The following is a 13654-nucleotide window of genomic DNA, read 5'->3' as shown; positions in this document are numbered from 1 at the left end:
ACGTGTACCATCTCTACTTTTGATTATTCCGGATTTTATGCATGAAAAACGACATTCGATTACCAGTAGTCAACTATTAGTGTGCACACTATTCCCTCACTTAAATTAATTGAAGTAAAAATTGTAGCTTGTTTAATTTAATATTAAAATATTATAATAACCTATTGATAGTGAAATATTGTTTGCCCTTAAAAATGAAACACCTTCGATTTTTATTATTTTTATTATTTGTGTTCAAATCAATAACTGGACAGTTAAATAACGGAGGTCAGTAAATAGTATTCAAACGTAATCTTAAATGTCTTATAAATAGAAAAAATAATTCCATTAATAAAATATTTTTTTGATATCTTAAATGTTTGACGCTAAAATAGTAATATAAAATATTTTTTACATACAAAAGAAATATCTATAATCATAATTATGATAATATTCATAATCAATGTATTTTTTTTTATGTACACTTTGATATGTTTACGCTATAATTAAATATCTAAATAATTTATAATTAATTAATTCAGACAACGACCAACTATTTTAAATAAAAAGTATCAAATATTTTATGACATGCATCTTTATAAAAATGTTTAATTCTATAATTGATTCGTAATTTATGCTTCAAAAATTTAAATTCAGATTTGTGTCTAGATATATTTTACTAGCGTACTGTATTATTTAAGTAAAAAATCGAGTTGATACATTCTATATTTTAGGTTGCATCAACCCTTATAATGAAAATGGTCAATGCATTAACATTAAAAAATGTTCTCTGCTAAAAGATATGTTAACAAATAACAGAAGAAATGCTTCTGTTATTAATTTTCTTCGGGATTCTGTTTGTGGTTATGAAAGAAGAGATCCAAAAGTTTGCTGTCCATTAAGGACTGTTGAAACATATACTGCGTCTTCGACGAAGCCAGACATTTCTTCAAATTATGAAACTGTGTCGTCTTCAAAACTACCACCAAAAAATTCATGTGGTTATATTAACGCAACTCTCGGTACAAAAATTGTTGGAGGTCAGCCTGCAGAGTTAGGTAAGTTATATAGCTTATATAAAATAATTTTTTAAGAAATTTGATTAAAATATATTTAAAATTTTGGTTTTTAGGTGCTTGGCCATGGATTGCTGCAATAGGTTACAGTAGTCTTAATATACCAAAGAAACCACCGCAATGGTTATGTGGTGGTACTTTAATCTCAGATAAATATGTTGTTACAGCTGCTCATTGTACGGTAGGATTAGGAAGTAAAAAAATGTAAGTAATACAACTGTGTATTGATATTCTAGATATTATTTTATGGAACATTAAAATATATTATACTGTTAAATCTGGGGTAGAGTCAATCTAAGTTTAATTTGTTTTTATTAATAAGTTCTATAGTACGACTAGGAGATTTGATTTTGGACTCAGACATTGATGATGGCGCTAATCCAATTGACATCCCAGTTGAGAAAGTTATGATACATGAAAATTACAATAGTCGAGATGTCACTAATGATATAGCAATTCTGAAATTAAAACACTCAGTTTCGTTTAATCGTATGTATTTGAATTTAAAACAAGAAAGGTTCGAGTTAAATATTTTTTAGTTTTTAATTAATATTTAAAATTTAAAATAAAACGAAAATATTTGTAATTTTTCTATGTTACTTAACAGATCTGATTCAACCTGCTTGTTTACCAATTATGTCCGATATAAGAGCCAACAAATTTGTAAAATATGTACCAAAAGTAGCTGGATGGGGTGCAAAATCTTTCCGTAAGCTCAAAAATAAATTTTTTTATCTACTTTCTTACATAAGTCTTGTATTAGATGAATAAACATGCTGCTAGTAACATAGTTATAAAAAACATGAGATTTTTCTAAAAATACTAATATTTGGTAGATGCCTAAAAATGATATCAATTTTTAGGAGGACCAACAAGTTCAGTCTTATTAGAAGCACCAGTACCTGTTGTAGACAATGCTGAATGCAAACGTTCTTATGTTAATGAAAAAACATTAATTGACGAAAGGTCATTATGCGCTGGATACAAAACTGGAGGAATAGATGCTTGTCAGGTTTGTTTGGACTAAACTATAAGTAATTTTTTATTTTAAAATAAAATTATGTGAATAGTTTGAATTGTATTTTGAAAATATTTGCTACCTAATTAATTTTTATCTACTTGCCTCTGTAAAGATATTAGTGACTGACACAATTCATTATATGGGCTTATAGTTGTTACTAAGGTTTAATCGTTAGGGAATTATACAGAGACGTATTTAAATAGTGTCATAGTCCTTGGACGTGGAAATTATTAGGGGCATTTCTATTTTATGTTAAACAAAAATTATAATTGTTAATTTGTTTATCATTCATTATTAATATTTACTATTTTATGTGTACCTTACAAGCTTTTAGATGCCAAGAGTAGTGAATAAATACATTGGTTTTAACATAAAGTGTTTTTTTATTAATACATTTTTGCGAATGAATTTAGTGTTAGGGATGGACGTTTTTTTAGTATGGAGTAATTTATCCATATAAAAATCCATGGAGATTAAGAAGAAAATGTTTGACCATCACTCCAAATTAGAAAGAAACACATAATTTCTTTTTATAATGATCTACAGTGAAATGGATTATTCTCTTTAAGATCCTTTTATGAAAGGCGTCAATATTTGTGACTGGGACATTGTACACTTAATTTTTAATTTATTGAAAATATACTTTTTTAAAAATCAATGTTATTATTATTTCTATTATAGGGAGATTCTGGTGGACCATTGATCACATCAGTTAAAGCACAACATTACTTGATTGGAGTTGTGTCTTACGGAGTCAAATGTGCAGAACCAAATTATCCTGGAGTATATTCAAGAGTAACATATTTTGTTGATTGGATTGTTGAAAAGATGAATAATAGTTAGGTTTATAATGATATTTATAGTATATATAATTAAAAAGTAAATTTTCATATTTTTTACCATAAAAGTGATATTGTTATTAAAACTGACAATTTAAAAACTACTTAATAAATATTACTACGACTAAAAGCCAACAAATGTTACTGTCGTACGTTGGTAGTACCCCGACGTAGACACAAAAAGTAGTAGTACACAAATTAACTAATGTGTTTGACGACGAGTTTGTCGTTTTTAGCTCTTCTCGAGTCCTCCCGTTGTATACGCTAGTCAGCTCCAATTAGTGAACTACTAAAGGGGTAGATTTTAGACCCGTCAACACGGTCTAGCTCAAAAGTAGCAGACTGAAGGGTGGCTTCTCAACAGCCACCAGCACAACTACCTTTTCACTATACCTATTAAAAAACGGTTAAGCCCAAAAACTAGCAAGCACGCACTCTGATTATTAAGATCGACTAAAGGACCAACCTCGACTCTTGTCGCACGCGCACACACACACAATTTTAACAGCACGGTGGATATAAAGTATTTACGCTCTAGTGTAGCTTTTTAAATAGTTATTTTATTTACGAGATGTAATAAACATAAAGTTAAAATATACTATATAAAAATATATTAATTCATACAAAATACAAAGTTACTCGTAGCAAAGGCCTAGACTCGTAACTTTACGTTTCATCGTCAAAACGTCAATTCCTCTATACTTTTCATGTTTCCTTTTATATATTCTTTTTTCCATCATTATTAATTTGCTTACCCTGCGTTTTCGCTTTATATGACATTATTTTATTGTTTACTACTGTTGTAAAACTTATATTATACTAGTATAATATAAAAAACTATTTACGTATCTTATATTCTAATAATTTACAAAAATTCAATGTTGATTAAGTTGAATTGATTAATTTAATTAAAATATTATATAAATTAGTCCACTGTCTTTTTTTTTACGAGCAAAAAATGATCTCATTCCCTTTATGTTTTTATTCCCTTTAATCTTTATGTTTTTTGCAAGGTTTCTCTGACTGTAAAATGACTAATTTTTGGCTTTAATAAAACTCAGTCTTGTATAAGTTTGATTGGTGGCTTTAAAAAGTAAGGAAGAGGTGTACAAGACTAAGTGACAAAATAATATAAAAAAAAAAAATGTTTCAAAATATTAAATTGTAATAAGAATTATGAAAAATTATTTGAATTAAAGTGCCAGAATTCCGATGTTGGCAGAGGACTTTATGTAATAAATTATGAATGATGGCTGCTGAAAGGATCGATGGTGGTCCTGTCATAAACCACAATGATTAAAATACACATACAGTTAGATATCAAACTTGATGACAACCTCAAGAGTAGTTCAAATGAGCTAATGTATCAGTTGTCAGCTGATATGTATGTTTAGAGAAAGTAATTGTGAATAATACCGGTTGATGGATACGACGAAAACTATGGTTAACTTAAAGTCTTTCAGCTACATATAGGACTGATATGAAATAGTGCAATGATTAAAGTTCGAAGGAGCTTATTACGGCAATGATACGCTAACATTTATGAAATAAAATATAATAAAAATAGTATAATATTATTATATTATATGAATTGACTCAAAATTATCAAAAAGGCATACACAAGTAAACTTTTTGATAGCCAAAAGGTTATTATTTTTCGGTATTAGGAATTATACAAACGTTTTAAATCGATATAAGTTTAGAGATTGTAGGTTTTGTGGTTAGATTCTTTTCAAAAAATGATAATCAAAAAAATTTAGCTGCTTCGTCGTCATATTATGACGACGGAGTTATAGAAATTTTTAAGGCTTTAAATTGATATTCAGATCTCGATTATGATTTTAAATCTAACTTATTGATATTTCAAAGAAGTTCATTATGGGACCAATTTTAATTTTTTGTTTAAAGTGCCCAAGAATTAAATTGATATAAAAAGTACTTAACCAATTAGTCAGCCCACAGGATATATCCTGTGGGCTATAAGTTTAGTTCTGTGAAATTAAACTTTCAATTTTTTATTTTTAATGTAGAGCATATTTTTATTTTGTTTTGAAAGGAGTTTACTATGAAAAAAAACTCCAGTGTTTTCTTAACTAGCTTAGTTCATAATTGACACACATGGGTAAATCAAGCAACGAATTGTCATAACTTACCTCGATGATAAAGAAATAAAGCTAGAAGATGACTTCGGTCATATTTTTTTATGCTGTTACTTATTTTATTCAACATAATGTACTAAAACTTGCACAAATATAATATTATTTATTAACACAATAGTAATTCTTTAAAAATACGATTTTAAATTATACCTCTATTAAAATATTAAAATATTACTTTGATTATTGTTATACCACAATAATTGTGGTATAACCTGAATTGTAAAATGCCCTAAATGCTTTAGAAAGACTCTAATAGTCTTTATATATCTACACATAATAATATTCAATAAAACCAATTTTCTTAGCTCAAAATTTATAGAAATAAATTATGAAATAGTATATAAATTCAACGATTTATAGTTGTAAGAATGCAAAACACCATGATTTTAACATCAGAATTCAGAAGTCCTGAAAAATCTGTTAGCATGTTTATCATTATTTTAAATAATTTAGCTTAAGTGCAACATATATTGTACTAATTTTTAGTAAGTAATAAGATAATCACTATCATAAATCAATTTTAATCTATGAAGATTACAATAATTATTTTTTTTATTATTTCACATGTGTGATTTTACAATAAACAACTTTAGCTTTACTTTAGTTTTTGTTCAATAATTTACATTAAATAAACAATATTACACTATTTATAAAAGTGTAAAGAGTAAAATATGTCTATTATTAATTAATAAAGACATTTTCTTAATTATTTTTATAAATGAATTATTTATATTCATGTAGAAAATAAAATATGTTTATGTAATTATTTTTATCTTACTTAAATATGTAGAAATAAAAGCTGGTTCATTAAATTCTGATAATTCTGAGTATTAAATATTTCTTCAATCAAATAATAATATTAATAAAAAATAATAAAATTACAGACAATTTTGTGCTAATGCTATATTAGTAACGTACTAATGTGGAATTCTATGAGATCTGAACCTTCTTCTACTCATGTCCAATTTATGTTGATTTCATTTAAATTTTAAAAATTGATATATAATTTATTTCGTTTTTTAATTTAATTTCTATTTCTATTCCAATTTCTATTTTTATCAACTTTGATATCGATTTCAAACCTTAGACATTTTTTTATCATTACAAAAAAAATGAGTATAGGAATTTAATATCAATTATTATAACACATTTAAACAATGTAAAAATGTTAAAATAAAATGAATTTTTATCTGAAATGATAATCCAAATATTAATATACTGTTAATCTAAATAATATAGAAGATAGATTAGGTTTAGCCATATAACACTAATTATTACAACTTGGAATAATTATTTAAGTCATATTAATAATTTTTTAATATTTTATTATAATGATTTCTACTATATTAAATATATATATATATGTGTGTCATCAAATTATATTAATAATTTTTATCTAAATAACTAAAAAAGTATTTTTTCAGATTTTCTTAAGATAAATATTTATACATTTATCTAGTTATTTTATTATGTCGAAAAATAATATTTAGTTATTCTTAGTGTTTTGCTAATGAATTATTTAATATTAAGCACTATGAGTATACTACACAAAACAAGTTGAACATATTTACCACCTCTTTTTATTTTTTAATTTATCACGGCTATAGCGAACTTATCTTTTATAGTCACTCATAACAATTTGTATTAAATAGACTTTATAATGAATTATAAAGACAATAAAGAGTTATTTATTTTGAGATTTATATATATATTCAGATTTATTTATACTGATCATTAAACTGAAAATAATTTTAATTGATACCATGTTATGTGTTCGATATTTATTTTATATATTATTTGTCTATAAAGTAGTGATCTCTCAACATAATATTGCAGGTTAGTATTAATTATGTTATATGTAACATTAATATTGGTTATATTTACTATATACATTTATTTGATATAAAAGTAATAAATTGACGTTTACAAAGTGAAAGATTATGAGTTGAAATAATTTTCTAATTAAAGATATTTTGGCTTATATATTACTCTTTTTATAGGCGTTTGTGTGAGACCAAATAATGAAAATGGCGTCTGCCTTAATATTAAAAATTGTCAGCCATTGTTGCTCATGCTCCTAAATAATAAAAATAACAATACAGCAATTAATTTTTTAAGAAAATCTATGTGTGGGTACGAAGGAAAAACTCCAAAAGTTTGCTGTGAATTAGAATCTATATTATCAAATGTCAATAATAATAAAACAGACGACAAAAATGAAGAAACGAATACTAAAAAATTTCTGTCTATAACTGAAAATGTTTCTATGAACAAATCTGAGAGCTATTCAAAATTACCATCTACAAGCTCGTGTGGGCGTATTACATCTTCCCCCAAGTTCAGAATCATTGGAGGTCATCCTGCTGAATTAGGTAATTAATTACCAATAATATAATAAATGAATTTGTCATGTATAATTTGATTTATTTTTTAGGCAATTGGCCGTGGATCGCTGCTTTAGGGTACAAAACAATTAATGAAACAAATAATCGTATTGATTGGTTGTGTGGTGGTACTTTGATCTCAGATAGATACGTTGTAACAGCTGCATTGTGTGTGGTTAAAACTGGGGAAAAGGAAGTGTAAGTAATTCTGTTCAATAATAATTTTGAAAAAATATATATGTTTTTTGTTATTAGTTCTGTAGTACGTTTAGGAGAATTGGATTTGGATCCCAAAATTAATGATGGAGCTAGTCCAATCGATGTTATCGTCGAGAAGATTTTGATTCATGAAAATTATAATTCGAGAAAACAAATTAACGATATAGCACTTCTTAAGCTGAGCAAGGCAATTTCTTTTAACAGCAAGTGTTTTTATTACTAAGTAGTACTTAGCAATAGGAATTATAGAATCATGACCACCTGGGGCCATAACAGTATACTTGGAATAGTTCAAAATATGTATACATTTATAAATTGGATTTGGTTGGGGTTATATATATATTATTTGTGTTGGATAGGGAGGTCCGGACCCTATTAACGTCCCCTGTGATAAAGCTTAGTGAGCATTTTATATTGAAATGTAACTTAAATTATCTGATGTAATACAATAGGAATATGAAAAAAATATTACAATTAATATAATACGCTAATTTAATATTTTTTCTATTTTTAGTAAACATAACATTATTATGATTGTTATAATTTTTGTTAAAAATTTAAATTATTATTATTTTTTTTTAAATTTACACAAAAATTTTATATTTTAGATTTTATTCAACCTGTTTGTTTACCAATAAGTTCTGAAATTCGATCGAATCAATTTGAAAATTATATTCCAAGTGTTGCTGGATGGGGTGTTACGACTTATCGTAAGTAAAACATATACGTGATAACAACTTAATTTTTTGCATCCTATAAAAGTATTGAAATCCGGTTAAAATTTTTAGATGGACCTTCAAGTACAATGTTAATGGAAGCGCCTGTACCTGTTCTCGACAATGCTGAATGTCGTCGTATTTATAATTCTACAAATGCTGTTATCGACGAAAGAATATTATGCGCTGGTTATAAAACCGGGGGAGTAGATACTTGTCAAGTAAGTTTTTATAAGATATTAAAATATTAATACTATAAAATATATTAAATAAATTCAATTTTTTTTTGTCTTATATTTTAAGATAATCCACCAATTAAAAAAGAAGGGTTAGTAAAAAAAGAATTAAAAAAATCTAACACAATTACTTTAATTTACGCTAAACACTTTTTAAATAACAGATAATTATACTTATAATTTGTATTTCTTAAGAATCTTAAAGTGTAAGTTTAATTAAAAAAGTGTGTATAATTTGTTTTGGCGATAGGGAGATTCGGGTGGACCTATGGTGTCAGAAATTGGATCAAATAATTATTTAATTGGAGTTACATCATATGGATTTCTATGCGCAGCACCTGATAAACCTGCTGTATATTCAAGAATAACATACTTTGTTGATTGGATAGTTGAAAAAATGAATAATAGTTAGATTTCCAATAATATTTATAGTATATACATTTTATATTTTTTACCATACAAGTATTATTGTAAGCAAAATTGATATTTCAAAAACTACTTAATAAATATTAATACGACGAAAAGCCAATAAATGTTACCTCATAAAATATCTTATAAAAATACTATTTACGTATCTTTTATACTAATAATTTACAAAAATTAAACCATTTGACTGTATATTTAATGGGAGTGTTTATTAACTGTGTACAATCGAGACATTGCACACTATTTACTATTACTAGTTAACATATTAACATATTTTTAATTATTAGAAAATCTGCTTTCAAACCATATATGGTTTATATATATGACATTATAAACAATATACATGACAAAAAGCACCAGTGGCGGAAGTGTGGGGGCGATTTGGACTTCCCAGACACGGATATTTTTACATTTTTTAATATGTAAATTTAGTATCCCTTATTTAAATCTTACAATTTTTGAAGTGGAATAAGAAAAAATGTTCAACACTTAAGTATATTGAGAAAGTCTTAAAATTCTGGCTACGTGATTAATATAAATATACATGCGCATACCTATTAACAAATTTTCTGTAAATAATCATTTAAACCACTTACACATATAAATTTTGTGCTGTTCTACTGAAAATATAGCAGATTTACTTTATTTGGGAAAACATGGTTATTTTTTATTTTATCGAAAATAATAATATCAGCTTTTTATAATTAAATTAATATCAGTAAATAATTTTTTATAAAAGACTATTTTTACTTAAAGTACGAAAAAAGTTACACTTTTAATGTAATGATTGAATTTTATTACGTATACTCCGCTCTCATTTAATACTCATTCTATTTAATAACATTTTTTTATCGCTCTTACTGGTGTATCACCTGTGATACATATATTACCTTAATTTATGAAAATGCTTGTGATTCAATGAAAAAATGGGTTAAATATGGCTATTTTCAAATTTAAAAATAAAATAAAAACATTTTTTGTTTTATTTACATTTATTAGTGATAAATAATAAAAATATATGCTTTAATTTTTGTTTCAACTCCACTTCAAAAATTGGAACTTTTAAATTTATGTATATTGGTGTCTTAGGGAGTCTAGAAGCCCCTAAATTTGTCACTGGAGTTTGTAGTTCTTACCAGTAAAATTAATCAAATAAAATATAATTTTACCCAAATTCTAGCAAACAGTATTTGATAAATTTTAGACACTACTAATCCTACAGCAATTAAACATAATAAATTACAATGATTGACAAAATAAGTTTAATAGATTAATCTTAACATAATAAAATGATTTGAGCATGTCAACCACATTTTTTAATTGATTTTATCAAACCCTAGATTTTTATATTCGTTGCTGATGAAATTTTCACAAAACATATATAAATCCACACAAGTCTGTTGACAATGGGAAATAGGATCATAAAACGGATCAGCAATATTTTCTGAGGGTACATTTTTCATGCTGATATTTAGAACGTCTCTTTTAGAAAATAAAACTTTTTCTTGATGATAACAATGCCTTTGGTGAATACTTCTTGTATTTCTTAGATCTAATTTAATAGATGATGCTACATCTTGCGCTCCAGCCAAATAATTGTTTGCTACTTCATCCAAACTTAATACCCCCTCAGAAAACACATCTCGTAACAAATTTTTTTCTTTCATCAACTTAAGCAAATTATTTACCATTTTTTTTATTGGTGATAAACAATAAAATGCTCCATTTTCATGCCATATTAATGCTTGTTTTAATTTTTCCATTGCTGTGTCTAAATAATTTAAAAAATATTGAACACTTTTCATCGCCAGAAAAAAATCAGTTACACATATGTAATAACTATTTAGATCATCATATATCTTTAATTTATTCTTTACTTTTTTACACAAATCTATAACTCCAGTTAAAAGTGCAGTGAAATTTTTTAGTAAGTCAAAAAATCTACATCTAAATAGTAGAGTAATATACTGTTTTTTGAGATGAAAATTGTTATCATTTGCTGGATCTCTTAGCACGCGATTTGTACTTAATGCTTGTATATTATGATTTATATATAGATAATTCAAAGTTGTCCAGTTACCCTCATTAAGAAGAATATTTAAATTTACTATTCCTTTTTTTTGTGAAATACAATCAAATTGAGGTGGAAATAATGAATCACATCTATCACACCTAAAAAATTTCCAATTAGAATCATTTTATTTCTATATTTTATTTTATCTTTATGTACATTTTTTTTTGTACATTTTAAAGGCCGTTGAAAAAAAATATATAAAAATTGTATAGTTTTTATTAAGTACCTTTTCTTAAATATAAAAAATTGAATAAGCATTTAGAAAAATGGTTCTCATTTATTTATCGAACAATTCATATTTTACTAAACTCTACACAAAAATCAAACAAGAGTTGTTTTACACATTGTTTGTATAAATAAAAAATTATTTAATTTAGAGGTCCAGTAGTTTAACAGTAACGCATGATTCTTTTAACGCTAGCCACTTAATTCCTCTTAAAATCATAATAATGTAATGAAAAATATTTTTAATTTTTTTTTAGTTACACGTTTTTCTCAATTGATCAGGTATAATTACATTTATAATTCAATCCTTATAATTTATAAAAGTGTAAACTTATTTTAATTGGAATAAACAAATTTTACTACTTTATAAAATAAATAATAATTTAATTAAAAAGTGATTAATTGAAAACATTTTTTAAAATAGTACATCAGAAGTTATTAAAATTTTTATATCAAGGCGAGGGCTCGAGAAATGTGAGATGTGAAGTGTTGTGCCCTAAATTAAGTAATGAAAAATTAATAAATTATTAATTTACTTGTATAAAAGTGGTTTAAGTATTTCTCTAAATCCAAGGTCTTCGTAATCATTTTTTATTGTGTTCATGTAAAATGAACCTAGAATAATTAAAACAATGTTGATAGCAGTTAGATTAGAATTTACTGATTTGTAATGTAAACATCGCTCTTCAAAAATCAAATGATAGTTAACTTGTCCAGGGAGTTGAGCAAAAATACATTTTTTTTTTCTAATACTTTCTGCTATTAAATATAATTTATTAAGGAATGTATTAATATTTAAAAGTACTAAAATTGCATTTTCAGGTATAATGTTACCATCGTGATCAATATAAAATGATGGATCTGATATTTTCATGGTATTTGTATAATGATAGGCAAAATAAATTTCGTCTACCATGACGAATGGGTTATGTGGAATTTTTGTAAATAAGAATTTCATATCCAAATAACTCATAAACGTCATTACTTGGTACAAATTATCAAACATTGTCAATGAATTTTTCACATAATGTTCAATACGTTGGGTACAATCGATAAATTCTCTAAATAGATTGTCTGTTAAATACTTTTCACATAATTTTATGCTTAAAGTGATAAGTTCGGCATAATTTCTTAATATCTCTGCATACTTGTAATTAAGTAAACGAACAACAATAATAGACATATCTAAAATATTGTTTTTGTCAATTTTGTATGTAAATGCATCTTTTACTGTCATGTTTCCATACTCAACATGATTTAACTGCAAATGTTTAATTGAATCCCATCCTTTTTGGTCACAAATATGTTGTATTATAGTAATGACATATTCTAAATAACTATCTTTTATAGATTTTGGATCTTCGGTCGATATATAACCTAATTGAGTAAAATATACAAAAATTAAAATGCTGAGCTGCATTTCTAATAAATCTGTAAAACTGATACTGATAAAAAAATTGTGTTTAATAGTTTACAAACGTATCGTTGTAATTTTTATATAGACATTATATATACATTCTATTTTAAAAGAATACTCAAATAAATAATTTAGACAATCTTTTTTTAGATTTTTTTTTTTTTAAATATGCTTAAGTTAAATTTTTAACTCACAAAACTTTTAAATTCGACTTCATTGCTATACATTGTATTTTTTATAAGGTACTCAAAATAATACTATAAAAAGATCTTAAAATAAATTAGTAAGCATAAGGTATAGTGCCTCAAGTGCCTAGTATTAAATATAAAACCTATATTATGAATAGTAAGACTTGTATTGAGCTCTGTTCTATAGTTGTACTTAACGAATAATTAACATTTTTTATAAGTTAGTATATTATACAAGTTATAAATAGGAATTTTATGATTTAATATATAATTTTATTTTTAACGATGAGATTATAATTTCACATTTGAATATGACAATTTATATAAACTTAAAGCTTATTTCACATAAATGTCATATAATAATAATGATATAAAATTAAAAAAAAATTTACAGCTAAAATTCAGTGCTACCAAGATAATATAAAAAATTTCATCATCCAATTCTAAAAACTAAATATTCTTTTGATCTTGTTATTAATCATATTTATTAATATTAATGCTGTAAGAAATTTTTTTTTTCACATTAAAATAATAAAAAGTTTTATACCTTATTTTTATTTTTGTATACAGTAGAGGAATACCTAAGCACAATTTAAGCAAAAGTTGAAGAGGTCCATTATCATTTCTTTCCTTTTTCTAAATAACAATGCATAGATTTTTTTTAACACAATGCGTAACTGAAATACTATTGGTTT

At 25.2% G+C, this 13654-nt stretch overlaps 3 protein-coding genes across 5 annotated transcripts; 2 read left to right on the top strand and 1 right to left on the bottom strand.

Moving 5' to 3' along the window:
• Positions 1 to 24: 24 nt before the first annotated feature.
• On the top strand, positions 25 to 2983 carry LOC126907388 (venom protease-like). The gene is made up of 7 exons (XM_050688624.1): positions 25 to 267; positions 714 to 1037; positions 1112 to 1259; positions 1378 to 1544; positions 1663 to 1764; positions 1919 to 2067; positions 2758 to 2983. The coding sequence occupies exons 1-7, from the start codon at positions 195 to 197 to the stop codon at positions 2917 to 2919; spliced, it is 1125 nt and encodes a 374-aa protein (XP_050544581.1). The 5' UTR covers positions 25 to 194; the 3' UTR covers positions 2920 to 2983.
• A 3738-nt stretch (positions 2984 to 6721) lies between these two features.
• LOC126907385 (venom protease-like) lies at positions 6722 to 9249 on the top strand. The gene is made up of 7 exons (XM_050688617.1): positions 6722 to 6910; positions 7075 to 7446; positions 7509 to 7656; positions 7714 to 7880; positions 8286 to 8387; positions 8466 to 8614; positions 8880 to 9249. The coding sequence occupies exons 1-7, from the start codon at positions 6838 to 6840 to the stop codon at positions 9039 to 9041; spliced, it is 1173 nt and encodes a 390-aa protein (XP_050544574.1). The 5' UTR covers positions 6722 to 6837; the 3' UTR covers positions 9042 to 9249.
• A 1054-nt stretch (positions 9250 to 10303) lies between these two features.
• Positions 10304 to 13654, bottom strand: LOC126907368 (uncharacterized). Of its 3 annotated transcripts, none has more exons than XM_050688589.1 (3): positions 13507 to 13654; positions 11891 to 12731; positions 10304 to 11227 (listed from the first exon to the last, which is right to left on the bottom strand). In XM_050688589.1, exons 2-3 carry the CDS (start codon positions 12589 to 12591, stop codon positions 10372 to 10374), a joined length of 1557 nt encoding a protein of 518 aa, XP_050544546.1. In that variant the 5' UTR covers positions 12592 to 12731; positions 13507 to 13654; the 3' UTR covers positions 10304 to 10371. The 3 variants fall into 3 exon arrangements, with proteins under 3 accessions (XP_050544546.1, XP_050544545.1, XP_050544544.1); XM_050688588.1 differs by lacking the exon at positions 13507 to 13654 and adding an exon at positions 12966 to 13132; XM_050688587.1 differs by lacking the exon at positions 13507 to 13654 and having other exon boundaries at positions 11891 to 12858.

This window comes from Daktulosphaira vitifoliae, unplaced genomic scaffold (assembly GCF_025091365.1).
Source record: "Daktulosphaira vitifoliae isolate Bord-2020 unplaced genomic scaffold, ASM2509136v1 Scaffold_5, whole genome shotgun sequence".
NCBI classification, from domain to species: domain Eukaryota; kingdom Metazoa; phylum Arthropoda; class Insecta; order Hemiptera; family Phylloxeridae; genus Daktulosphaira; species Daktulosphaira vitifoliae.
This window is presented reverse-complemented; position numbering and strand designations above follow the sequence as displayed.

Bases quoted from the DNA above. Each gene is read 5' to 3' on its own strand.
- LOC126907388 (XM_050688624.1), top strand. From the start codon at position 195: ATGAAACACCTTCGATTTTTATTATTTTTATTATTTGTGTTCAAATCA. The intron at 1,038-1,111 runs GTAAGTTATATA...TTTGGTTTTTAG, and splicing joins AGGTCAGCCTGCAGAGTTAG to GTGCTTGGCCATGGATTGCT. The intron at 1,260-1,377 runs GTAAGTAATACA...TTTATTAATAAG, and splicing joins GGATTAGGAAGTAAAAAAAT to TTCTATAGTACGACTAGGAG.
- LOC126907368 (XM_050688587.1), bottom strand. From the start codon at position 12,774: ATGCAGCTCAGCATTTTAATTTTTGTATATTTTACTCAATTAGGTTAT. The intron at 11,228-11,890 runs GTAAATTAATAA...GAAATTTTTTAG, and splicing joins CTTAAACCACTTTTATACAA to GTGTGATAGATGTGATTCAT.
- LOC126907385 (XM_050688617.1), top strand. From the start codon at position 6,838: ATGTTATGTGTTCGATATTTATTTTATATATTATTTGTCTATAAAGTA. The intron at 7,657-7,713 runs GTAAGTAATTCT...TTTTGTTATTAG, and splicing joins AAAACTGGGGAAAAGGAAGT to TTCTGTAGTACGTTTAGGAG. The intron at 7,881-8,285 runs GCAAGTGTTTTT...TTTATATTTTAG, and splicing joins CAAGGCAATTTCTTTTAACA to ATTTTATTCAACCTGTTTGT.